This window comes from Nyctibius grandis, chromosome 9 (genome assembly GCF_013368605.1).
Source record: "Nyctibius grandis isolate bNycGra1 chromosome 9, bNycGra1.pri, whole genome shotgun sequence".
Classification (NCBI taxonomy): domain Eukaryota; kingdom Metazoa; phylum Chordata; class Aves; order Nyctibiiformes; family Nyctibiidae; genus Nyctibius; species Nyctibius grandis.
In genome coordinates, this window is record NC_090666.1 from 25667990 (window position 1) to 25694593 (window position 26604).

The 26604-nt window shown below is 39.2% G+C and overlaps 1 protein-coding gene across 3 annotated transcripts in view; it reads right to left on the minus strand.

The window, feature by feature from the left end:
* Window positions 1-26604, minus strand: part of ERBB4 (erb-b2 receptor tyrosine kinase 4) — a 660540-nt gene that overhangs the window by 167955 nt on the left and 465981 nt on the right. For all 3 annotated transcript variants that reach the window (XM_068408108.1, XM_068408107.1, XM_068408106.1), the window contains exons 6-12: window positions 23108-23226; window positions 19132-19273; window positions 17471-17584; window positions 15724-15850; window positions 11057-11130; window positions 9398-9488; window positions 7753-7952 (exon numbers count right to left, since the gene is read on the minus strand). In XM_068408108.1, coding sequence (XP_068264209.1) covers window positions 7753-7952; window positions 9398-9488; window positions 11057-11130; window positions 15724-15850; window positions 17471-17584; window positions 19132-19273; window positions 23108-23226 — 867 coding nt within the window. The remainder of the gene's footprint in view (window positions 1-7752; window positions 7953-9397; window positions 9489-11056; window positions 11131-15723; window positions 15851-17470; window positions 17585-19131; window positions 19274-23107; window positions 23227-26604) is intronic.

Here is a 26604-nt window from a genome sequence, read left to right on the forward strand (position 1 = left end):
CTGTACAATACATGTAATTCAGCAGGTAGACAAGCACTGTCTTATTCAATACAATACCACAAATAACCTCAGACATGAAAAGTCTGCACACTCAAGTCTTATCAAGGCTGGAATGCTTGAATACATATATTTTTTTTTAATATCACATATACTTTCTTAATGACAACGTCCAGAAGGTGTTCAGAAATACCTTTTTGGTTCTTCTTTTGCCTCAAAGCTCAAGTCAGGTACAGCCAAACATAAAATAATTAAATTTAGGAGTAATTCCAGGTGTTCATTTAATTTCCTTTAAAGCATATTAATTCTCAGAGGTTCGAGCACAGCAAGAGAGACCTGAGCTATTACCATGCCATGACATAGAGATATCTCGTTCTCTTTCCCTAAGCTCTGCTGTAAATCAAGTTATTCTGCTGTAGTCAAAGGAACACCACCACACAAAGGCAGTATGAGCAGAGACAAAAAAAATCAGCTTTTCATTATTGTCCTAACCGTAACTTTTATTTAGCGTGGCAATGTTTTCATAACAACTGCCAGATGTCAGTAGTTCCACCATGACTGAACTTCATAGAAATAAAATGAATTAGGTGGAAGCTTTACATTAGCAAATGCTACACGTGTAGCCCACATGGTTTCCTTTTGCACCTACTTTTAGACATTTCATGTATATCTCAGCCTAATGCTGGCTTGGTGCAGTACGGTTCAATAGGGGCATTGACTGGTATGTAAAGGCCAGTTTTGGCCTATTTTCATTTTCGTTGCCTACAGGAGCACCCAGGAAGAAGTTCTGGGTGATACAGCTGGTCACTTCAGGGGAACCCCAATTATGCCTGAGGATTTAGGCCCTCTGAGGGCTCCCTCAGAGCAGACTCCAGCACTTCACGCCTGGTCTGCCGATCTCCCCTGATCTCATGCAGTCTCATGGTAATGTGTGACTGACACTGAGCAGACAAATATATGAGTCCAGCCTTACACGCTGCCTGCCCACAGGGACACCTGGACTAACACAACAGCTTCAGGCGCAAACGTATCAGCAAATAAAAAAAAAAAAAAAAAGAAAAAAAAAAAAAACCACAAACCCAGAAACTATCACAGTTCTAATTAAGCAAACTTTTTATATGAATAGTTTTATTTTCTAGTCAATGACTCACTTTAAGGACTTGTCACACAATAAAAAAACCCACCCTGCTTTGGAGATCCCTTTGTTCTCATTTTCAATCTTAACAATATTAATAATTCTTCTGATTTTGTTTTACACACTCTCATCATTGAAAGGCAGTTTCCTATTTGCTTTCTCACTTTTTTTTTGTAACTTGAAATTGTGCTTTTATTACTAGTGATTTCCTTTCTTTTCACTGTTCTCAGCTGTCAGACTACTCTGGGATCAGATTTTATTTACACATGCACACACACAGTGTTGCACTAAAATATCCCTTCAAATAGCAAGGAACACTATTACAAGATAGCTCACAAAATATACAGAGTAACCTTATGCAAATAAAATGAGAGCTTTTCAGTAAAGAAAATCATGATTACACTATCAAAATCTAGCCAACACAGTGCCTGTAGTCTGTGAAAAAAGGAATGGAAAAAAAAAAAATCACTATTTCCTTCTGCTTATTTCTAAGTCATAGAAATGTTTTCATAAATGAATCTTGGCAAGAAGGGAGTGGTTTTTTTTGACAACTTGTAAAAACCCATTGCACCCGTCTTTCTTCCTCTTCTTTAATTATAGGGACGGCTAAAGAAATGTTTCAATTTTAAACACACAGTTTAGCATTTCCATGGGCTGAGAATGTTCAGAAGCTCCAGCATATCACATGGCCATATGTGAAGGAAAGAACAATAATGCTTTTGACAGGAACTCATTTTCATCAGGAGTTTTGGAACAAGTGTTCATTCTTTATTAATGGGGTCACACAGGTTAGAAGCAGAAAGGTTCAATGTTTTTCCCCAACCTAGATAGAACACAAGAAAATTAGCTATCAAAAAAAGAGAAATTATTGTTATTTGGCTATACGCTTATGGGCCTGATCCAAAGCTCCATGAACTCAATACAAAAGCTCCCGCAGACTTCAGTTAGCTTTGCATCGCATCTGATAATGAATGTAATCATTTATTCAAGTTGTTAATTGGTGGCTAAACTGACATAATTCATAACAATCCCATTTATAACAACCTTTGCCTAGAAAGGTTTCACTGTAAACTGCAGGTGTCTCTAAAGCTGAAAGTAATTATTTAAATTACTTTGTATAAAAGAACATTTTTTTCTACATTTATTTTGTGTGCACTCATATTTAACATGAGTCACCTCTGACTGTTCCATAAAAAATCCCATGCTGGGAAAAAAAAAAAAAAAGGCAGATTCTTCACTTCAGCATGGAGCAACAGTAAAATCTAACTACCAGAGCACATTCTCTAGCAAATAACTTTATACTCATGCATTCTGCATTAATAATGTTCACAATGAAGCAAGTTTTATGCACAAATTGTGTTTAACATTACAGTTTATAGTAGTAGACAATTAAAAGTCTACCTTAGATGACAGCTTCATGCACTACATTTTAGATACATGCTCCCCAATTAATTTCCACTTGGATTATCAGTTTGAAGATGCTCATTTGCCATCTGAACTCAAACAATCTTGGGAGACACTATGAGACTGTGCTACAGGTGAAACAGCTGTTGAAGCCTCAACGTGCCCCTTGCCCTCAAATCTTCTCCTGTAACCAGACCCCAAGCCCAGGCATCTTTTAGGGTCTATGCAGTTCAGAAGCCTCTCGCTGATGATCACGTACTGCTGCCCTTTTCATGGTGCTCAGCCTCAAAGGTGCCACTTTCTTCTGTGTTTCCTGTGTACAGAAGCTTGGACACTGACATTTCTAGCCCTGAAAGTGTAGGGAAGGTGGAGAAGAGAGAGGCTGCATTCCTTCCAGGGACCCACCCCCCTCTGGCCCTACATGGGACAATATTAGAAAGATAACACAAAGCAATAGAGCATTGTGGGGTTTATGGATTTTTTTTTAAATTCAAAACAACACACATATGTTTTGCTCACGTATTTTCAATATTCTACAAACAAGTGAAGTCTCCCCTAGGCTTCTAACTAGCTTTTGGAAAAGCCGTCTCGAAGGTGGTGAAATATTTGGTGACTATTTTAACATTGTTAAGACGTGGCGGAAATAGCAAGATGAAATAAATGACGGTATCAGGAGTATAAAGTATATTTTGTGTGTTGCATAATTCTGTAGCATTTTTCCACTGACTAAAGTTTGTCTTTATCTTCCTTAATGAAAAAAAAAAAATCACAGTTCTGCCAAACCCTATAATATAAGTATTATCTCAGAGATGAAGCATCACTATAGACTAAACTTTTCAACAAATATTTTACTCCCTTAACAATTTTTAAGGTATTTCTTCACTGACTTATATGGTCAGCTAAACATAGCATTAAACAGTATGGAAAAGATATTGCCATCTTGTGATATATCCTAAAAGTCACTTAAATATGATGATGCCTAGATTGTGGAAGCTCTTACATGATTTTTACGAAAAGCTACACATGGATATTAAATGTTTGCTGTAACTTGCTTTAAGCCATTAACAATCTTAGGTAGTGAGGAAAGCAAAACCAAGCTGATAGTGACTCAAAATACACAAAGGCATAATAATAAACATATCTGAGAGTGGTTGTCATAATTAACATGGTCTAGACTGGTTTCTTCACTGGAAACCATGTGAAAAAATATATTTAATGGATATTTTTATTAACAATTCACACCCTGCTAGTTACCATGCAAGCAGACAGTATTTCTACCATAGAGGATGGATCCCAATCCTGCAGATATTTACTTATGCATTTCCCTTCCCCATTCTGATCAGTCTTATTTGTCACTCAGAGAGGCATGGGCATATGCATAGGCATCTGCAGGATTAGGGTCTAGAACAGGCAAAATAACTGAAAGGCAGAAATGGAAACCCCAGAGGCTTGCCCTCAGATCCTAAACATTCAGGCAGTAGAAGATTCAGAGAAAACTCTCCTAAACCCCAGCCTGTGGGCCTATCCTGAAAATCACAGATGTTTTCCAGGATCTGGCTCTAAGGAAGAGTTCTGCCTTACTCCAAGTAATTGTGAAGACTTCAGTTAGACATCTAACCTGCAGCAGAACCCATTTAACTGCAGCAGAACCCATTTAACTGCAGGGAGGTGTTGACTGACAGGCAGAGTTGAAGTAGCAGGATAGCTCTTCTCATCTAATGCTGACTCTCAAAAGGCCACAAAACAGGAACTCATTCACACAGACGTGCACAGAGAGAGAAAACCACTGTTCCCTGTTAAGATTCAGGAAGTCAGCTAAGACACTGCCTTCTGATCGAAGTAACTTGGCCCCTAGCCTATGTTCATTAAATACCATCCATTTAATGAACATAGGTTAGAGTCCATTTTTAAAACTAGTCCCTTGGTACTGTAGCTTACACATTGTGACTTCTTACAATGAAATGAATGAGATTTGTTTTCCTCATGAAGATTCCCTTGGTGTTAAATTTCATAAAATACCTTTAGGAGTATTTTTGTTCCTGGAAAATAAGGAGTACCTATTATAACAAATCCTCAATGAGCTAGAAGTCAAATAAAGTTTACATTTTCCCGTTGTGTGCAAACGTAGTGACAAGACGTACAGTGCAAGAGGTTAATGTGACAGTATATCCAAGTTTCCATTTGCCCTGGAAGCCCATCTTTCAGTAGTTGTGGCTGCTTTAAAGGGACTCAAACTTAGTAATCACAGGAAAGGGCAAAGAGGTATTTGACAAGTGAGTCCTGACAACTCAGATGGGAATATTGTCCAAACTACTGTCCTTCAGCTATGTCCTAGAGCTCTCAAAACCAGTGAAACAAAAGGGACACTATTCCATGAAGGGAAAAAACACCTTACGAAGTTCATCTCTGAGTGGAGTTGTCTTCTAATTGCCTTCTAACATATTGTAAGTTACAGAAAGCTTGAAGCAAAGAGGAAGCATTACTGTATGAGACATAGGGCCTATGTTCTACTGTATTACTCCTTATTTTATTTTTGTACTCAATCCCTAGGAATGGAAGAGAGCTGGTTGTTCTTTCATTAAATGACGCATCATTATCAATCAGCTATAGCCAATCTGCTGCTAGAAAACGTCAAAGAGCACCAAGAGCAAGATGTGTCTCCCACAGTCAGCAGTTTTTCATAGAGCAGAGAGGAAACCTGTGCTCTCTGGAAGGTTCACAGGTTCATGTATCTCACAGCAAGATGTGACCACTAGGATCTTGGAATATAACCCTACTGATTCTTGCATGGTCATCAAGACCTCATGCTTCTTCAGTCAGATTCCGTTCTGTCAGCCCAAGAAATTCCTTACATGAAATCTCAAAGGATTATTCTTCTTGTCATGACATACAAAATACACTTGTTACTAGACTGCTGGCACAGAACTAGGTTCCTCTCCGCCACTTCATCCTATTAAACTCCAACCACACTGCAGGGAAAAGCAACTAGCAATCCACTATCCCTGGGCAGATGTGATTCTCTTTCTTGGCAATGCCTTTATTTCTCAAATAATATACCATTTTTCATACTAGGCTTTCTATGTGGAGGCAATATAAACAGACTGCATACTGTAATTACAAGCTATCTACAAATGCTCTAGCTGGCAAGACTGAAGGCACTAGTTATTCATGGGAAGTCAGGAGCTTTTCTCCAAGTTTCTAAGGAGCTGATGGTGCCAGAAAATGCATGCTTTTCTCTTGCAAGGCTGATCTTATTCAATGTTCAAATAACAGTCATCCTCAGAAGAACTCAAAGCAAAGAAAAAGCCTTGAGATGGAAAAAATGAAAAGCAAGGAAACAGAAGCCATTAAGATGATGATACAAAGCCCATGGATGTTGAGCAACTAGAGCTAATGCAGAACAAGATAAAGTTGGGTGTGTTGAAAACAGAGACTGTGCAGCCTTCTTTGTCCTGTAACTGGTTAACTCATTTCATTATTCAGGACTATTCTTAGACTCTTCATCAACACTTCATTCCCACATGACATTATCATGCCACGTCTGATCATCTCTGGATGACAAAGAGAGCTATGCTCCTCTCACAGACAATCACCTGGATTCATATACCCATTCCTTTGTCACCTCTTGGCTGAGTTACAGCAGTAAGGACACCAGGACATGAAACTGTTCAACACACAGGACATCCTTGTGCACCTCCTCACCACAGAAGTAGCAGCAGACACTGCATCTCTCCTCCACCTTCTGTATTGCCTTCCCACAAAATGTTCTACCAATTGTAAGGGTCTAATCCCTAGTTTCACGGCCTACGCCAAGGACATTTTTTGTACAAACATACACAAAAACTTCTACCAATAAAAGTTCTGTGCAACACATCCTTCTGTCTCACATAACAGAATGTTTACATCACAGGATAAAGTATGCTGCAGTTTAAAAGTGGACAGTGGTCTGCCAGAGGTTAAGAAACAACCCTTTCCCTCTACACCCTCAGGCACGATCACAATTAAACTATCTAGACCAACAGCAAGAGGCATGTCGTTAAGCTTCACTTTTTTAGCTTGTAAGTAAAGAAACAGCCAAATGATGATGATGATAATACAAAACCATGCAGAGACCTACCAAACAAGACTTTCCACTTCATGTTGCTCTCACATGGGAGGAGAGATTAGAAAAACAACTGAGCAGCACTGATAAATGTATAGCTGTGTTTCACCTAACACTGGAAGGTATGCTCAAACTACAGTGATGAGCACAGCCACAAATTCTCTCAAAGCATTGCAGAATAGTACTTCAAAGGGAGGGAGAAAAAAGGAAAAAAAAAAAAAAGAGGAGAAAAAAAAAGAACTAAAATAATAAGTTAAAAGTAGGACCACAGCCTGAAAAAAAACAAAGGAAACATTTATGGCTGGTCAAAGCACAAAACCCAGAAATATCACTTAAACATACAGCAATTTAATTAATCTCCTCTCTTGCTAGCAGTCTTACAGATGCTTAAAATGAACTTGTATTGGTGTTACAATACCACTGTATTAATGCAATTTGCTGCCTGATTTCTGCATAACCTAATTGCTTCATCTGCTACATAGCATTCATTTGCTTTTCAGTACCATGATCTCAGTCCAGGTACTGGCACATAAGCTTCTCTGAAAGACAATTAGGCCCAATTAAAAGCAATCTTCCTTATCAGATAGGTCAAGTACAGAAAGGAGGAACCCAGTGATCAATAACAGTCCTAAAAGTCACCTTTCTAGATTAAGACAGGGACACTTTGGTGAAGCAGGGTAGGAGAAGCAAAAGATGCTAGTCTCACTCCATAAGCAAAGGGCTGTAGTTTTCGAATCTGTAAAATCAGTGCCTTTCATGAATGCTACATTCACTCCACACTGATGGCCCTTCAGAATTCATATTTGTGAAACTGTATCTCTTATCTGTAAAGTTCACACCATGGTAAGGAAGCAGTGCTTGCTCTCTTCTCTCTTTATTTTGTTCATACTTTAAAACATTTCATTTGCCTATAAATCTGCTCAGAGGCAGACTGGGCCAAATCCTTAGGTTCTGTAAATGATCACAGCTCCACTGATGTCCATGGAGCTCCAAGAGACATCAGCCAAGTTCCTGGCCTGCTCATTGCACTGTGTCCTGTCAGTAGTTGTACCATTTTCCCCCCAAAGTGAGCCAATAATAGGCAAGAAGGTCTGCACTGAGCAGCAGTACTTACTGCAGTTCTCTGCCTTTTTATTTCGATGAATCACTGTCTTTTGACTAGGTGTGCTGAAGAGGCTGGTCCAGTTGACAGTGTGGTAGTAGCACAGATTGCTGTTGTCTGTAATGTAGATGTTGCCAGCACTGATTTGCTTCAAGGACTGAAACTGCAGAGAGGTGATGCCTTGTTGCTTTAGGATGAGTAAGGAAAGGCCACTGTCATGAAAAAAAAGTGAGAAGAGCAATTAGCTCCAGAAGGTGGAACTTATTAGAGCTGGTTGGGAATTTCCCACTAGAATTAGTTCCTAATGTCAAGATGATCTTTTTGGCAAAACTGAAATTTGGTCAGAAAACTTTTATTTTGGGGTGACACAAATATTTTATGAGTCAACATCTAGTTCTATTGCCTAGAAAATCCTGAGCTTTGTGATACCGCAAGCTGTGATGCTCACAGTGCTCGGCCAACTGGGCCAGCAAAACACCTCAACTATTTCCCTTTCATACATTAACATGTTTTTTAAGATAAAGTGCTGTTGAGAAAATGGAATAAAATCCAGATTTTTTTTTTTCTAAGATGACAGAATTAATACTGTGATAGTTTATATGCAAAGGAGAAACTGACAAAGTCATGCAAAATGTATTAACATCTTCTGCCAGGCATCAAATTAATGTCATTTATAGTAATACAGGACAAAATTGTTATTTTCAAGGAAATTTTTCCAGCCCACTTCCTACATTTCATTTTTCTTTTGTTGTAATATGTGGTTATAGCCTTTCTTCATCAAAGGAACAGTAAATGATTGTCTGTGTAACACGGAAAGGACTGCTCGTATTTTATGACTGAAGATTAGTGAAGACAATATCCAGTTTCTGGGCATCCTTTAAGTTATTGTATTTTAATGATTATAATTGTTTTCCAGCTGTTCCAAATAAAAATTGCTGCTTCCAAATGGAATGTTGGGCTATAATTCAATCTCAAGGTTTCACTGCTATTCATAATCTGCTTGGGTTGCTGTTTAACATGCCAGCAGAATCCCATGACTGATTTACTATATTTACACCATGGGGAACCAGGGGTAGCTGTATGTGTCATTCATGTATCTTATTTTGCTTCCCCCATTATTTCTCACCACATTTTCTTCTCCTCAAACCAGTTGCTCCATATGAGTTTTCATACAGAAACATCTCTGGTGAAAGTGGCACTACAGAACTAATGTAAGCCTCACCTGGAAGATACCTCAGTGAGTTCAGTGTTCTTCCATGTATTTACCTTTTACTATTTCTTAAGACCACATTGTTCTTTGGGTACGTGAGCCTGCAGTTCCAATTGCAACCATATAACCTTCCTGATAATGGGGCTAGGTTCTACTATTAATGTCTTTCAAGTTATGTTTCACATTCACAAACTATTTTAAACCATAAAATGCACTTTCCGGACAATGAGATGATAGCTACAGCAATGAACCAAGACTTTTTTTTTTAAAAAATCATTACGTTCAAAATGTACTACCTGTTATAAACAACTGCTTAGCTTGGTAACAGAGAAAAATATATCAATTTATGATGCCCTTCCCAAAGAATGTTGCATTCTGTGCTACTGAACAAAGAATCATTGAATACCAATAAAAAATGATTCCATCAACAAAGGAAGTGTACTTTACCTATAGAGAGCTCTTCCACCGATAGTAACCAAGTTAGAAAACACCCTGAAATCTGTCATATTCTCAGGCCACGACTGTATGTTCAAATACCCTGAAGGAGAAAAAGGCAAGCACACGAACATCAATGATTTCAGCCATGAAGACTGCTTTATCACATACATGAATTAGGACAGGCTTAGCCTATAAATGACAGACAGTGCTGGTTTGCAAAAAAGAAATAAATAGGTAATGAATGCTGCTGACTACTGTCTTTGAAGTCATCAGGCTGCTCACCACTGTCTCCTCCAAGAAGGCAAAGGAGAACTCGGTCACAGCAGCATTATGTCCACTTTCAACAGCCACAGAAAGGGTGAACCTAAACACAAGCTGGAATCTCGCAAGGCCTCCCAGCCTTTTCTAAACAGCAGCAGGAGAAAAAATGAAGATTTGCCTGAATTAAGAACATTCAGTTTTAAAATGTGACTTCGGACAGAAGTTGAGAGATCTGTTATGATGCATTAAAAGATGACAAGACTTTCCTAAAACAAAGAACTTGCATTAGTTTCTGAGTGCGTGTGTGAGGACTGTTGATCACAAGAGCATTCTCTCCACAAGTAAGTGGAACTACTTATTTTGTGTTACATAGTCCTCTACAGAGTGCAGTTCCCTATGATTTTGATTCAGTACTGGACTGAAACGCAGGACATCTTTAAGCACAGGGGTAATTCCACTTAAGTAGTACAGCTGAGACTATCAATTAGACAGTGCTTAAGAAAGGCAAGTTACAGACACCCAGATGCCAGATTATCTTTGACATTAATTAGTGAGAGATTGAGTTTACTTTCCTTTTTTAATCCCACCGTTTTGCTGAAATACACAACTTTTGAGAGGTGAAGCACGTGGAATAGAACTCATTTCAAATGCCAAACACTTGTTGAGCTCCACCAAGCTACAATCATGCTGTAGAGTCCAAAGATTTTTTTTTTTTCACGAAATAGAATTTTTTTTTTTGCATTTCTCTATCTATACATGATCAGAAATTAATCGAGAACTCAAAGCTGTAGTGTCTTCCTCCCTGCCCCTTGAACGGTGAAACAACAAGCAGCAAGATGCAAGCAAAGTACTGAATCCTAGCTATATGACCCCACTGAAAAGTCACAAAAGATGGGAGGGACTGCCACCCCACACATTATAGCTTTGTCTTTAAATTACAGGAGCTAATTTGCAGCATCGTCTTCTGTTAGACCAACAAAAGTAGCTGCAAAACCAGATTGGGTTGTCGGTTTTTTTTTTCCAAGGTATATTTCAAACACTTCCAAGTGAAGACAGTGATTTCCCACATTCCAGCACCATTTTCCTCACTAGGTGCCCCCCCTTGCAATACTTGTCCCACTTTGCTCGCATGGGAGCAAGACCTCTTGCCCACCTAACAGTAAGGTCTTGGTCTTCTGATGCTTGTGTACCCCAAATATAATAGGCATTCTGTATTCATGAGCAAAGGACAACACAATTGTGAATATCAATTGATACTGAAGTTGTTGTGTATTAAACTTTTATCAAATTTACAGCATGATGAGTTTAAAAGCAAAAAGCACCTTGTGCTCTTCAGAAAACCCACCAAATGACAACCATAAATGTGGAGTGAGAAGTTCGGATTATATGAAATCAGAAGTTTGTTACCTGTTATCTCTCTCACTGTTTGGAAAATATTTAATTTCTCTGGATTGATTGCAGCAATTGTGTGATACGGGTCCCTGAAAGATTAAAAGCACAAAATGTGATGCTCTGAATAAAAAAAGATCAGGTTCTGAAAGCTATACTATATAGAAAGCAGTATTCAGGAGGTCAACACATGGCTTTTAGGCAGCATATGCTCCAGATTTCTTCAGACTGTTTCCAGTTTATTCATACTGTTGTTCCTGCAGTACCTGGGGATAACTTCTCCCAAGTAATCTTGAAGGAAAATAATGATGCTTAACATCTTTAAGGTTCAAATCATTAATGTTTTAGCAAATATTTATGCTCATGGAAAATTAAGGGATTCTGAATAATAATGGGTGACCCTCCCTGAAGGAAAGATGAATTTTCATCATTTTTTCCAGGAATACTAGCTCAAATGGTACTGTTGCGATACTGTACTACCAGGACCAACAAAACTGCTACTGAAACGAGTAATAAGCTATAAGCGAAACCAGAGCATGCCAGCAGTTCCTGACATGTGGCATTAAAAGCGCACACTTTTTAGAAGGTGTTGAACAGGGGACATCAAAAAGCACAGATCCTTGCCAAGCAAATTTGTCACCTGAGAAATGAAATACCCCCAAATATTAAAATTTCAAAGTTAGATATGCTACAATGTAAAAAGATGAAGCTGACATTGATTTTGAGTGCCATCATTTAGTAAATAATTCCCCCCACCCCCCTCCCCCCCCCCCAATTTTAAAGGAGTAAAGACTCCCCAACTATTTAGGCAGCTGACTAGAAGCTTAATCCAAACAATAAACCTTTAAAAATTCAGGAAAAGAGTCTTCTTTAACACATTGTTACAGTATTTTTGTGGGTTTTCTGAGGGTAGGACACATCCTCAGTAAATGTGAAGCATACATTTCCACCTCTCCTCCTTCTGCTTTCCAAAAGACATTGTTCTTGGTATTGGAACATGCAGGTAATCAACCAGGCTGTCTTTGGGGACAGGCCTCACAAGTCTGTGTAGCAACAGACTGATGGGGTCTCTTCTAACCATCCTGGAGGCGACTCCAGGTTAGCAGCAACAAAATGAGTTCTCGAACCTTAACATAAAGGACCACAGAAGCATCATATACACTTAATTTTAACAACTTGGGACTCTTAGAAAAGTAGATAACAAGTTTTGACTACCTAACAGAAACACAGCATTTTGCTTCTACAATGCACTACTATTAAAAAAGGAAAACCCCTGCCTGTACTAAACATGAGGTTGCTGAATTTCACCTCCAAATCCTAACAGAAAGTAGTCTTTAAAGATAGAAACACACATTTAACCCCCTTAAGCAGCCAAATGTCTGATGTGTTTTATCAACATATAAAACTGTAGAATAATACAGTCATCTTCTACCATTCTTATTAGCAGAGCCAATAGTTTTCAGTAGAACAGGCACAGCTGAATTTTACAGTTTCAAGAATGAGAGTTTCGCTCATTGTGAAACCGGAGATGGACAACTAAAAGGAAGCCAAAAACCTGGTGAGCACTGAGGGCTTGTTGCTCCTGCTGCAAGTAGGGGGAAGAAGGAGGCAGCATTTGCTGCTAGCTGGAGCTGTGCATCCTTGGTATATCCCACCCCTTGACAGGCAGCAACACAAGCAGAAGGCAGCTTGGCTTTTTAGCACCCCAACCAGAAGAAAACAGTAGAGAGAAGGCTGCATCCAACCTATACAGGTCCCATCCATTTTCCAGACAATGTGTTTTCTGTCTCTGGCTCAGGCAGCAGATATGTACACTAATGAAGATCTCTTTATCCATACACTTCAGCAGAGCATTACCTTAGAAGAATGAGTACTAATGACTCATCAAAATTTAGGTCTATCTTCCTCCCACTTAACTTGTGGACACAATTAAAGCCAATTCATAATTATCTAATTTATATATAAACTGTTAGAAATAATTGTGCATAAAACCAACTCATAATTATATACATAGTTTTTATATAAATTATTAAAAATTCACAAAGACTTGAAGTTCAAGTACTCAGGAAAGGGAAAGACAGGCTACAGAATCACAGGATCAAAAATATGACAGGATCAATTGTAATAGCACAGTTTGCAGTGAAAACAAACCAATCCACTCAGCATCTTTCACTGAAGTTATTCTCTGCCGTTGCAAAAAGTCTGTCAATTCCCAACAGAGAGCTAGACTTTAAGTCCCTACAATGTGAAGCACTGAAAATTCACACTTTTAAAAGCTGCAGTTCACTCTGAGTAAACAAATTTGTAACAGAAGTTAACTAAAAGTTGGAGTGAAAATATGTATTATTCTTGTTGCTCCATACTGTCCATTTATACAACAAACTACTTGTATAGCTAGTGTCATTTTTTAAATTTCCTTTCTATATTACTGATTTGCAAAATGTAACAAATTTTAAACAAAAAGCTGTTCCAGAAATATAAAGTTATTTTATTAGTTCTCAAATCATCTTCTCTTCTTTTAATACATACTACTGTAATTCATGCTCTGGAAGAATTTAGGGTTGTAGAATTCAGTATTCTCATACTTAAGACTTGCTGGAGTGAGTTTTTTTCATAAAGAATGAGAGACAAAGTGCTTACACAGTTTCAACATGTCCTAGGCTTATATTCTTCTATTAAAATAGAACAAAATATTTTAACCCTCTGCTTTATAGTCTGTAATTTAGATATTTTTCAGATTAATATGTTTTTATTCAAGGTTGGCTTTGGTCCCTTTAGACAGATTTTTTTTAATGAGACTCATCTTGTAACTTCGCAGCTAATATAACTTTTGCAACAAAAGCAGTTCTAATACTCAAAATTACATTTCATGTAATGCACTGGAATAATCCACACAAAATTGCTCCTCTAGCTGCTTATCTTGCATTTATTAGAGTACTTCCTGTCCTGTGAGATTTAATAGATTTACATTCAGCCTCTCGGTCGGTCATCTGGCCAGATCAGAAAGCGTGATGGCCTGAGAGCTGACTCCGGTGTGACCTTCCCCAGGGTTTCAACAAGTCTGAAGCAGCATTTCCTTAAACCACTTGAACCAAAGTCCTCCTTCCTCCCTATGCTACATTAACCTTTCACACTGTACTCCCTGCTGGAGAGATAAGAAGACCAACCACACAGTCAAATCTTACATTTGCTGGCCTTTTGAGAGTCATTGAGCTGTAGGGCCCCACTGAAGTGGATTTTCAACTGTCATTCTCATGGCTGGAGTCAAGTTGTAGGTGAAGCACTACAACCGATCACTACATCAAATCAAGGAAACAAGTCATTTCTTTCCACCTCACCTAGGAGGGAAATTTGAGCCAGGCAGCCCAGTGTCAACCACTTTATTATAATCTAAACATATGTGAATCTATAGAAAGACTAAAGAAAAATCTGCTGGCACTACTCATGCCAGAATTCCATTTCAGATCAATCTGCAGACATTCAGTTAATCACATTTTTGCTATGCCATAAAGCTGCAAACATGGAGTTGGTTTGGGAACTGGATTTAAGATATCAAGTCTTGACCACCAGTTGCAAGCAATGTTGAAAGCTCCAAGGAATCTAAAAAGCAAGTTAAAATTTGAAGCCTACGCAGTGGTAGAAGCAATTGAGTACTTTACACTGTTAATGTACCGCAAAATAATCTGCATACTTATCGCAAAAAAGGGGCTAAAGGGTTTAATCCTATTTGTGCATTTTGAGGATTTTCTTCATTTTAATAGGTCCAGAAGCGTCACATGTAATTCACCATGGCTGATTACAACATGAGGGCTCGAAATAGTAAGAAGATACAATCATACTTGTGTTCTCTCAAAGACAGAAAGAATACAATGTAAGAAAGTGGCTAGTTGCATTGGACCTCACCTGACCACCAAACCAGAGTATGTCTGTCTTCCCTGGACACATCCCACCCTTGCAGCATTTGCACCACACATTCACCTCTGCTACAGCGGCAAACACACAGTGCACCAAACTATAAACAGCAAGGCACTAGTCATCTGGCTCGTACATCTTCCTTTAGAAGAACACATTTGTGAGACTTTTAAATACTGGTTTTGTACCTCCACATATTCAACTGTTACTGAGACTTATTCAATACACAGCCATATTTAAACCAAAATACTGGATTTAAATACCAGTGAGTTTTGTGTATCTCTGCAAGTGAAACTTGAATGTCTACTTCAAAACTGATTGACAAGAGGGCAGCTTTTTTTGCATGTATATGCAGTGACAGCCACCCAGGCTATGACAATTTATGCCAGGTGAGGCACTCTGGCTGCATATTCTGCACATTAGACTGCTGGTCATATGAAATTTAAAACAAACTAACGGGAGGTAACTTCCCTTTCTCCCTTCGATTCTCTAATCAGCCATTATTGTAAGCCAGTACCGAGGATCTCATAAAGTCACCAAAGATCACAGTTGTCTTTTCTCTTTCTAGTGCAAATGGTCTGCTTCATCCTTTCTTTTCCCAGAGGTTAAATCGTAAGAATCAAGGTAACAGTTTCCTCCATAACGGAAAGCAGAAAACTAATTTATTCTGGATCTGCTATTCAGTAAAAGAAGCCTGCAGCCATCATTAAGAGGTGGACGCAATTCATTTCAGCTGGCACCACGACATAACATCTTAACATTTTGTCACTTACCCATGAATCCCAGTAACAAGGAAGATAAGGTTGCCATTGATCTTGGTACAGTTTATGAACTTGTCAATGTTGCTGGAATCCACCGTCTGAGCTGACACTAAACTCCCTGTTCCAATGCCATCACATGCTGCCAAAACAAGGAGTTTGTGTAAAGAACTAGGAAAAACAATTACTGAATCAGATCGTGCCTTCTAGACATAAGTCTTCATTTCTTTCAGAGATAAAGCAGCAGAGAGGTGTTAAAACAGCACCCTTTACCCACACTCTCAAAGCAGCATAGGCCAATTTAAAACAAACAATAAGCTAAAGTACCTGCCACAGAAGGACATCCTGGCATACAGGTTAAGGTATTTCACACTGGATCTAAAGGCAAGTATGAACCACACAAAATCCGACTCAAGCCAGCTGTAAACAGATAGTCGATAACTTAATGGTACGCAGTGGCCGTACCATTTATCTGTGCACTACTCACTGCAGAAACTGAAGGGTCTTAACACTGCCAGCTCAAGAGGTCCCCTTTGCTCTGGTGGAGTTGTGAACTTAACCACTTACATGCCATAAGGTCCTTTAGAAAGGATGTACAAATAATTCTTTATTCATCGTCCCAACAAATAAGTGACTGGGGTCTGGAGAAACTTTGGTACCCAGTGAGGAAACTCCTCTGTGTAGTCTTTCTGTGTAATTTAGTTGCATTTTCTGGGACACATGATGAATCCAGGAACAAATCCTTCATGACTTCCATCACGTAATGTATCCTGTCTCCCTAACTGGGCTCCTCTAATGGCAACTACCATCAGTACACCTGAACCTTTTACACACATGTGGTAACTTTCCTTCTCACAGAGTAAGGCTGAGAGCTTGACAGGAAGACAACACGTGTATTTTCATGCCTAAAACTATCTATCCAGCAAAAAAGCTATTTACTGCAATTAGATCAAAAGGCTGGACATTGCCTTCACTTAGAATTCAGCATGTCAGTACCCTGCCTTGGCAGAGATCTCTGTGCTGACAGTTTCAGCTACGTGGTGTGACTGCTGCTTTACAGAGTTTTTCAGTAGCATCATTGTGAATTCCCTTCCAGAAATGGCTTCCACTAAGACTGAAAAGTGGCATAGGCCCATGATGGTGCTTTGCTCCCGAGACCTTCAAGCAAGAAGCAGAAAGCCTCCCTAGTGGAGCTTGGGACAGCAAAGTAACCTATAATTTTCAGTCTTCTCAACAGCACCAACACTGAAAAACTTCTAGTCTATGTTTTAGACACTTAGAAAGGAGGTAGAAGATTCTGAGAAAACAGAGACATTTTTAAAAAACAGAGGAAATAAATGGAAAGCTAACATTGTATGGACAAGTATGAGACATACCATACATTGAAGCCAGGGCTTTAGTATGGTCCCCTTTGGAATAACAAAAGGACAGCTCTAAAACACCTCCAGGAAATACTTGTCATTAAAATAACATAATAAAGAATTCTTTCAGATTTCTCCAAAACCAACAGAGAAATCCTCTTCATTTTTATCTAATCAAAAGTAATTGGTTTGGTTATACTACCATTACAACTGAATAAATTTTCATTCTATTGTATATACTTCACACACAGCCTACACAGCTCAAAGTTCTTGGCTATCCAAAGGCTATTAATATTCTACAACATACTCATGAAGGGTATTTCATGCCAAAAAAACACTCTGCTCTGCTCTACTACAGCACAGACCACATTCAAGAAAATTTATACTAAACTACTGCCCACCTTTAGGACAAATGTCAGTGCAGGGCTTGCACATCTTAATACCATTTTCTTCAACCTCCATCTTGGAGCTTGGACACGCACGGACACAAGAGCTGGAATCTACCACAAAGTTGTCTGAAGAGAAAAAGAAGATATTGGCAGAAAGGGAACTACTGGACTAAATAATACTGGGACACATGTTTTTGGACTCTATGTCAATTCATATTATTAATTACTTCAGCACTTCCACATTGACATTAACATTTAATGTTCAGTGTTTTCAAAAGTGTATAAGCAAGAAAATTAGGCATGTTTTCAGAGACTTATAAAAATCCATGAATTGTCAGGCCTGATCCCCCCTCCTCCCCTAATTTGTTTTTATCATTATTTGTGGAAAAAAAAAAGTTACAATAATTGGACAGAAGTAAACCAAGATGCTCTGCTCTGTCTCTTTCATACATACACAAATATATACATCTGGGATAGAACACTGCACAAGACAATGACAAGCATTTCAATTTTGCCTTGTAAAACAACTGCCAAAGGGGATATAGACTGATCCTACCTAACTGAAAACTTAATAATGTCAAGAAAGGAAAAAAAAAGGAAATAAAAGTTCAGTTAAGTATTTGGACAAAGAATCACATCCTTTAAGTAGTGCATGGTATACCAGTTTTGTAAAAAAAAAAAAAAAAAAATCTTCCTTCAAAAAACCTGGCAGTCTATTAGACAGAATGAAGCCTCGACAGCCACAGCCCTCAGTCCACTGTCAATTTGAAATTCTCCACAGAGATGCAAAATTTGAATTTTGCTTTGGGTTGAATTATAGTTCCATTTATTATAGATTACTCATCCTTCTTATATGTAATTTATGTATAAAATAATTAATGCAAAACAGAACTGTAAACCTTGGTGGGAATGAAAGGGAGAGCAAAAATCCTGTCTCCCTTATTTTTCTTTCTAACTAAAACAGCAGTATCAAGGACTATGTAAAGTGATGATCCTCTAAATTTTTCTGTTACTTGTCATCATCTGTCTGGCATCTCAGAAGCATGTGTTTTTTTACATGCGTGGGATTATTCTTTTTTTAACTCCCTCCTCCCCTCTAATTTTACTCTGGAGATTCAAGACTGTTGCTGTCAGTATTGCATGGTTTCTCCTCATTGGGACAGAACTGCTCAGAAAATATTTATGGTAACTTTCTGCCAAACCATTGTTATTCCAAGTTAAGAAAAGGACAACAGTATCATGAAAGCATTTGGTGCCAGGTAGTACTGGTGGTGGACTGTTATTTTTCTGTAACAGGAATTTCTACCCTTTCACAATCCCACTAACTAATACGGCCTCTTGGCACTATTTTAACAGTTCATTTTGAAATTTGTAAATGCTGATCTAAAGCATGAATGTAACAAGTGGTGGTCAAGAAAACAGAAACCTAGTGAATTCCCTTTCTTTAAGAAAATCACTGCAGTATAGGATACTTGGAAAGCATCAACAACTCAGAATGTCACTTCGTTTAGTTAACACGTGACTGAGTTATCACAGGCTACAAGGGCATGTGGAGTGATTTGAAATATTGCACTATGTGCTTAGCTCTCATTCCCTTATTGTTTTGTAAGGCCCCTGAAATGTAACTCAAACTTTCCATCACTGCAGGAAAAGGCAGCTAACACAGCACTTACGTGGGCACTTTTTGACGCAAAAAGCCCCATAGGTGTACTTGGCATTGTGATTATGCTCCAGTTGGAAGGTGGTTGGATTGTACACAAAAGTCTGGGGGCACTGCGTGACACATGCACCACTATCATTGAAATTCATACAGGCCTGTAAAGCAAGGGAGAAAAAAGTATTAAATTAAATTATACAGCTACTTTTGTTTTTTTTTTTTTAGTTTAAAATACAGTTTGATTGTTCAGACATGTTGCAACAGTGAGGAATGTGATATATATTCTAACCTTCATTTTGGCTACTTAGATTTCTTGCTAGGGTCTCAGAAAATACATGACTTACTTATAAAAGGGGGCCACAGAGCCCCCTTAATGTGAAACACAGTTGACTGTTACAGCACTACCTACAAAAACATAACATCACTGTAATTTGTTTCATAACTATTGTTACTACTAGCAATCAACTAATTCATAACTCGATAGGACATTCTAAAACTGGCAAGAGTGAACTGCTATTTATCATAGTCAGTCTAAACAAATGCTAATGACTTTTTCAGGGGTCCAACCTTTAGATTTCTTACACCATGAGTCCACTGTCCAGCTGAAAACTGAGATTCCCAATTAGAAAGCAAGAGGGATAAGAACTTCTTTTGAGCTAGCAGAGGAGGGGGTCGTTTCCCTAAGTGGCAAGTTTAACAAGGTCAGTTGCTTCACACACTGAGAAAAGAAAATAGGACTCTATCACTTAGCATTCAAGCTCAGCCACCCACAGCTGACAGAGGACAGGGCCCTGACAAATGAAGAGGCAAGTGTGTCAATAGAGTAATGGTATGAAGGGAAAATAATTGACCATGCAAGGTTGATAATTAGTAATGGAAAGAACCCACCGATGTTGACATTCTGTATCACCACATATCGTGTCTATGGTTTTAACCACAGTTTATAAAAAACTGTTGGAGTCATATTCACTAAGCATACTGTAAATGCCAAATTTCATATGAAGATGAAAGCTGTAGCCTGGCTTGGATCCCTCTAGCAGTTTAAGCAACCACTGCTACTGGATTCAGCTTCCCCACTAACCTGTCTCAGAATCACAGAATGGTTTGAGTTGGAAGGGACCTTAAAGATCATCTAGTTCCAACTCCCCTGCCATGGACAGGTCTTCCAGAAGCCAGGTTGCTTTAGAAGTTTTAGTCTAGGCATGAACCCTTCTGGTCCTTTTCCTGGTTGTAAAAAATACAGGTGGTTTTGAATCTTTAAAGAGTCAGCAAGTATATCAACATGTGTGTCATGTCCCCTCCATTCCAGGGCTGGGACTGAGAGAAAAGAGAAAAAAAATGCCTCTGTTCTGCTGCTTTTACGAACAGCTCTTATTTCCATTCAGATCAGGAGGAGCAGGACTGAAGGAAGGTTACTTGTCATCTCAGAAGATTTCAGAAGGGAGAGGCTAATAATGTAACCAAGGGAGAAGAACAAAATCAGCTGCTGAAAGCGACAAACATGGTGCTTGAGCTTCCACAGTCCTCAGGAGCTTGCAGGTATGCCAAACCAATCCTGCCTTTTCTGGTTCTTTAAAATGCATATTACAAAAACTGTCAGTTTCTCACAGAACCAGACTTTCTTTTTTTTCCCCCAAGCATAAATAAAGTAATTTCCTTCCTTCCTAAGAACTGAATGGGAAGTCCACTCTACGAGTAGGGTTGTGTCACTTTTCTGGTTTAGATGGGCACTCAACCAGGCCCTGCTAAGCATTTCAAGTTTTAGATCTAGTTTAGTTTTGAATGCAAGATAAGAACAGCTCTAAAACTTTGTTCTAGCATGTTTGCTTGCAGTTATGTCAGATGCTGACTATTGTCTTGCTTTTAGAACTGAATATGCAAATGACTGTATTGCAGCATATGGAGAAGGATGGATGAATTTTATCTGGAAATATTAAAACCATATTTACAACAGGATGCTGTTGCAAGCTGCCATAATACGCTAAGGGATCTGTAATGCTTCATAAACCATACTTTTGCTTTTTAATAAATATTAATTTAGTTTGTTTCCTTGACACATTTTTTACATCCACCGTTAACTTAAAAGATACTCTATCCTGTACATGACAATCCTCTGATAATGGTTTAGCAAATTCATAAAGTAAAGCACACGGATACTCTTCAGAGAGATGTCACTTCTCAGGAAAAGCTCATCTAGAAGATTTGGGAACTTTTAATTTATGACTATAATGCTTTGTATACATTTATAATTGCTTTGATAATATATGCAAACTTCTAGCTTTTGGTGCTAAATGCCGCTAATTTGTGAATGCAAGCACAGGAACATACACAGGGAAAAAACAAAGTTGTACCTCTCAGCTGAAAGCTAAGCACAGTTGTCTATAGCCTAAAGGGTTACACTTTTCACCCAGTGTGTACTAAGCAAGTAATGACTAGTTCTGGAAATTGCCAGACCCCTGCTGAATTTCTTTTACATTGCTCTTGGGCCAGGAGTGAATGAGAATAAAGCCCTGGGTGCTTCTCTGCTGGATCAGAACAAACATGATACTTGATTTTTAGCATACGTATTTCCATAACTGCCACAATTTAGAAAGTCTAGCTCATTTTCTTTCAGGCTGCAGTATTACAGAACTTATGCTGCAGATAACTTGTCCTTAACCTTTGAAAATGGATACACATCAACACATCAGCTTTGAGGATGCTCCTCAACAGTCATATGGGAACAATAACTGCATTTCTCCTCTTTCCTTTACCTATTTAAATTGCATGTGACACAGGAAAGCATGTTATTTTCCCATCTCTCTAGTCCAAAGCCAACACAGAACTTGCAGCTAGCATTGGATCAGACATACCACATGTGCTGAATACCTACTTGTGCAAAGCCCTGCCACAAAGAACAGTTTTAGTAAGACCCATCAGTAGTTAAGTCACGCCACCACTGCATTTCATCAGCAGTGAAAGAATAGCATTTAGAATGTGTTTTGAAGCACAAGACCTACGACTATCAAATGATATCTGAACAGTGAGCAAGCTTCAGGTCCAGCCAGGGAAGATTCATTTTTGCCGGTTCATTACGATCCACTTGCCTACAGTATCAAAACATCTGCAATTGTCCATACCAGGAGATCCCTCCTCCCAATCCTATCTGGCAGATTTTAAAAGGAGCCTACCCAACTTTGTAGATATTTGTCTCTTCAATCACTTGGGTACCTTTGAGAATCCACCTCTCCGTGCATGTTCTAGTTCTAGGCTTCTTTAGGCCTAGGTTTGCTTCCCCTGAAAACATCAGCAAAACTTGTCTCTGCAACCCAGTGTGACAAGCTACACATTTTTGAGACCAGTGTTGGGTTCTGAAGCGGCTTACATTATTATTAATAACGGACTATAAACAAGACACATTTGTGTAAAGGCCTATATGTTCAGACTGTCTATTTTTTTTAAGGAAAAAGATAGCCTTTTCCTCTTTCCATCTAAAGCACATGTAGCAGCATGCATTGGAGGTACTGTATTTTGGAAACCACTTTCCTTCCATCTCCACTATGAAGCAGCCCAGTAAAAAAGCTGAGTTTAAATCAAGTCTGGCAGTAATAGGGAACACCTTTCACAGAGAAGCTAAATTGTATTCTTGACTTTCAAACAAAAAGCACATAGATCAGTAATAAAAGCCAAACATAATGATAAATACTTCTAAAAATTCCCTATCACCTCTAGAAGTTAATTTTAGCAAAGCAAAAGATAAAAATCACAGCTATTAGCATATTAATGGTTCCTAATCTGTATTTACAAATCTCATCTGTTAAGGGGTGATATTAAGTAGATAAGTGATGTTAACATAACATGAAAAATATTAAATGCTAAAATTTGCAGCCTAAACCTCGGAGTGTGCTTGTAATACATTAAAAGGGACAAAATTGTGAATTTCATGGATTAAAGCATTAAGAATTTACAATGTGACCGCCAGCAACAAGAAAAATGAGAAGTCTCACACATACAAAGCAATCAGTGTCTTTAGGTCCAGAACAGCCTCCAGCGCATTCCCGGTGGCAGCAGTCGCTGACGTAGGGCCCATAACACCGTCCGTCACACTGCTCTGCACACACTGTCTTTGTTACTAGAAGGAAGCAGGGAAGACAATCATGTCAGAATCAGAACTAAGTAGAGAGCTCTTCAATTGCACACTGAGGAAAACAACAAAACGAACAGCATACTGAAAAAACCCACAAGTTTTAAGGTAATTGCTTCAATGGTACTGGCCACTCAACCTCCAGAATACTTTCACAATACCCTCTTTAGGAACATCTATGTTGTTCCAGAACTGCAGAGAAGAATTTTTAAAGTGTTTGCTCCTACCCTTGGAAATTCAGGTGGAATATTATTTTCAAATTATTAATTGTTGTAAACAGTTGATAGAAGGATATGGAAAAGAAAATAACAACCCACAAAATAACAGAAGAGCCCACCAGTTCCGTGAGTAAATGAGCGAAATTCAGCGTGAGGCCAGAAATCTCAGAGCCAAATGCTGTTCTTGATGGCAACCAATTTGACAAATAGGCAATGAGATAACAGAACACAATACAACCTGCAGATTGGAACACATTTGGAAACACCAGTTACACCTTTTCTAAATAACACTGTCCAGCCTTCATTCACAGGGAAACAACTATATTCTACCAACTGGAAAGCACAGTGATTAAAGTTGTACTACACTACTGAACTTCAGGGCTTAGTCTTGTGCAAAGAATGGTCGACAAGTAGAGCATCTTCCTCCTCTCACTTGGCTATAGCATCTATCTTTATTTTATGGAAAAAGAAATTAAAATTGTCCACAGGACTATACAAACCACCACCTACAGAATACCAGGAAGCTGTGCTGTCAGCTGTCTTTTGATAAAAGCAGGGATGTCACACTTCTGTAATTAACCTTCACCATTTATTTTGTTAAAAGCATTTAATTACTTCTCTGTGGAAAGCACTTTTCAAGAAGCCAGAGAATGCAAAATTCTGTCCATCTTTCTGCTTGATTCTACTATTTAATGTATCGGTAACTCCTTTGTAAGTGCTTCCAATCCAAATTCCCTCCACTACTTGCTGGAAATACTTAAAGGTAATACCAAAGCTTCTTGATATACACAATATTTATTTAGGACATAAAAATGTAAATAACCAAAGAGAAGTCATCATTTATAATCTACAGAATAGAAAGATGCATTTTTAGAGTAATTCTTGCTGATACCAGAGGCAAGCCCCCAGACAGAAAACACTTTTGTGCCTTATGCAACATGATTTAAGAAATAAGGGAAATTTCTGTAAAGGCACTTGATGTCAACACTGATAGAGAAACAGATTAAAAGGATTTGTTTATTTAAGTAACAGTATTGGTAAACATTAGGACAGAGATATAAAACAGTGGCATATGTTAAGCAAAACACACACGTCGCAGTACCCCCCCCACCACACCATTAGCTGACAGGGACAGTTTCATCTCAGGAAAACTAATGAAGACCTCATTTAGTCAGTGACTGCAGATTGTTTTCTGCCAGTTCAGAAATTGGTCCATAGCGCCTTGATTTGCACTGGACCAGTCACTATCTGCTTTGATATCAGAGGGAGGCGAGTCCCAGATTTGACGGAGTCCTCCTGACTTGACGGAGGACCCTATTTGCCAGAGGCTCCCCTTCTGCCATCAGTGGAGAGGCACTGAAGCGGAGGATGCTCATTTCATCCTGTCCCATGACCCAAACCCTCTGCGTTTATTTCTGTTGCTCCTCAAACAAAGAGTTGGCCCCCGAGCCAAGGGGCACCACCGAAACGCTCTGCCTCCCTTTTACACTGTGATCATTCACAACCATGTGTACCTCATTTTTTAAAATGACCATTCCTCGGCCACCACTTTCTGCCCCTCTGACTGGCATTACAGCTGCCAGCAGCAGGGTTGGCCCCGAGGCCACACACAGAACCATTCCTTGTGGCAGCAGCCCAGGGGGCACTAAAATGGCTGCCGCCCCACTGCACATGCTCAGTGCCCCTTCCAGGAGGTTCTGCAGGCAGAGGGCACAGGGCCCAGGTTCCCCTCACCAGCACCACCCCACCTGTCACGGCCTAAAATGTTACAGCGCACTTCCTTTGTTTCTTTTCTGTTTTGTTTTGTTTGTTTGTTTTTTTAATTGCACTATAGGCAGAGAGCCAAGGAGCCAAATTTCAGGTGGATACAATCAATGCCATTACCACAGGAAAAGGGAAGAGGACATGACAGCATGCCACAGTCACTCACTGGCAGGATGCTCTTAAAAAGCATTCCTCGCTGTTGCTCCACAGCAATTTAACACTTTGCTTAAACCTAGGAAGTTTTGGTGTAAAGCACCTCTGTGTAGACAATTAGTATGAGCCACCTAATTAACTCAATTATAATTTATTTACCTCAGTGCCAGCTGCTGTTGGGAGCAGGTCAAGATGTCCACTGTGGAGGAGGTCAAGCTTCCCTGTGGAGGAGGTTTCCTGGCAGACATTTAAAACGGCAAAGAGGCCAAGTCCCAGCAGCGTGTCCCACACCATCAGCTGCAAGAGGTACTGGGAATCCTCCACCACTGCCTCCCCAAAAGCAAGCCCTGAGGAGGTGAACTCCCTGCCTCGAGCGGAGGAGGGACCTGCCACTCCCGTGCCTGGTGTCCGTGCCCACAAACCACGCTGACCACCCCTGGGCATATTCAGAAAAGGCATGGCTGTCTTGTCAGCTCACGAACTACTACTTTTAGCGAGCCAAGATCTGTATTTGCAGGATTACACACTTCTTTCAAGCTGAGCTGCAGATAATAGTGCTTCCCTAGGCTGCATAGCTTAAACAGCGGTGGGAAACGACCTCCAACCACAGCAATGGATTTAAGCAATTTACTGACATCTTTTCAGCAGTTTTCGCACTATTAGGCTAGGACAAAATTATCTAACTTATTCACCCTCCCCTAGAGACCCACTGTAAGGCTTGTGCAACCTATAAAGTTACAGATATTGTAATTTAAAAAAAAAAAATCCTTAACTTAGACTACAACAATTTATTCCAGAGTATGTTTTCCTTTTTAAGAAGAGCAAGAGCACCCCCCGTACAAGGACTTACCCGGAGGGCTATGGCCTCTTTTTCAGCACAGTACTTAAACAGAGTGCCTTCAGAAAGCATCCTCTGCTTACGATTCGGCACCAGTTTAATGAAGGCCTCTACCACGCTGTTCAGGATAGGGAACATTGTGCGTTTTCATGAAGACTAGTAAGTTATAAAGTGGTTTGCAAAATTTACAATTACAGCAAAGGTTTGTCACTGTTCCTCCCTAATTGTTTATTTTACTGGTAAAGCAAACAATGCCAACAGAAACGCCAACAGTTCATTCTAGGAAAAGGCCACAACATACCGTATTTATCTTCTGGTTCACTGCACACTGTATTTGCATTATAACTGCTATTGAGGGTCCAGCTCAGAGGAGGACCTGTCAGATATCTTCAG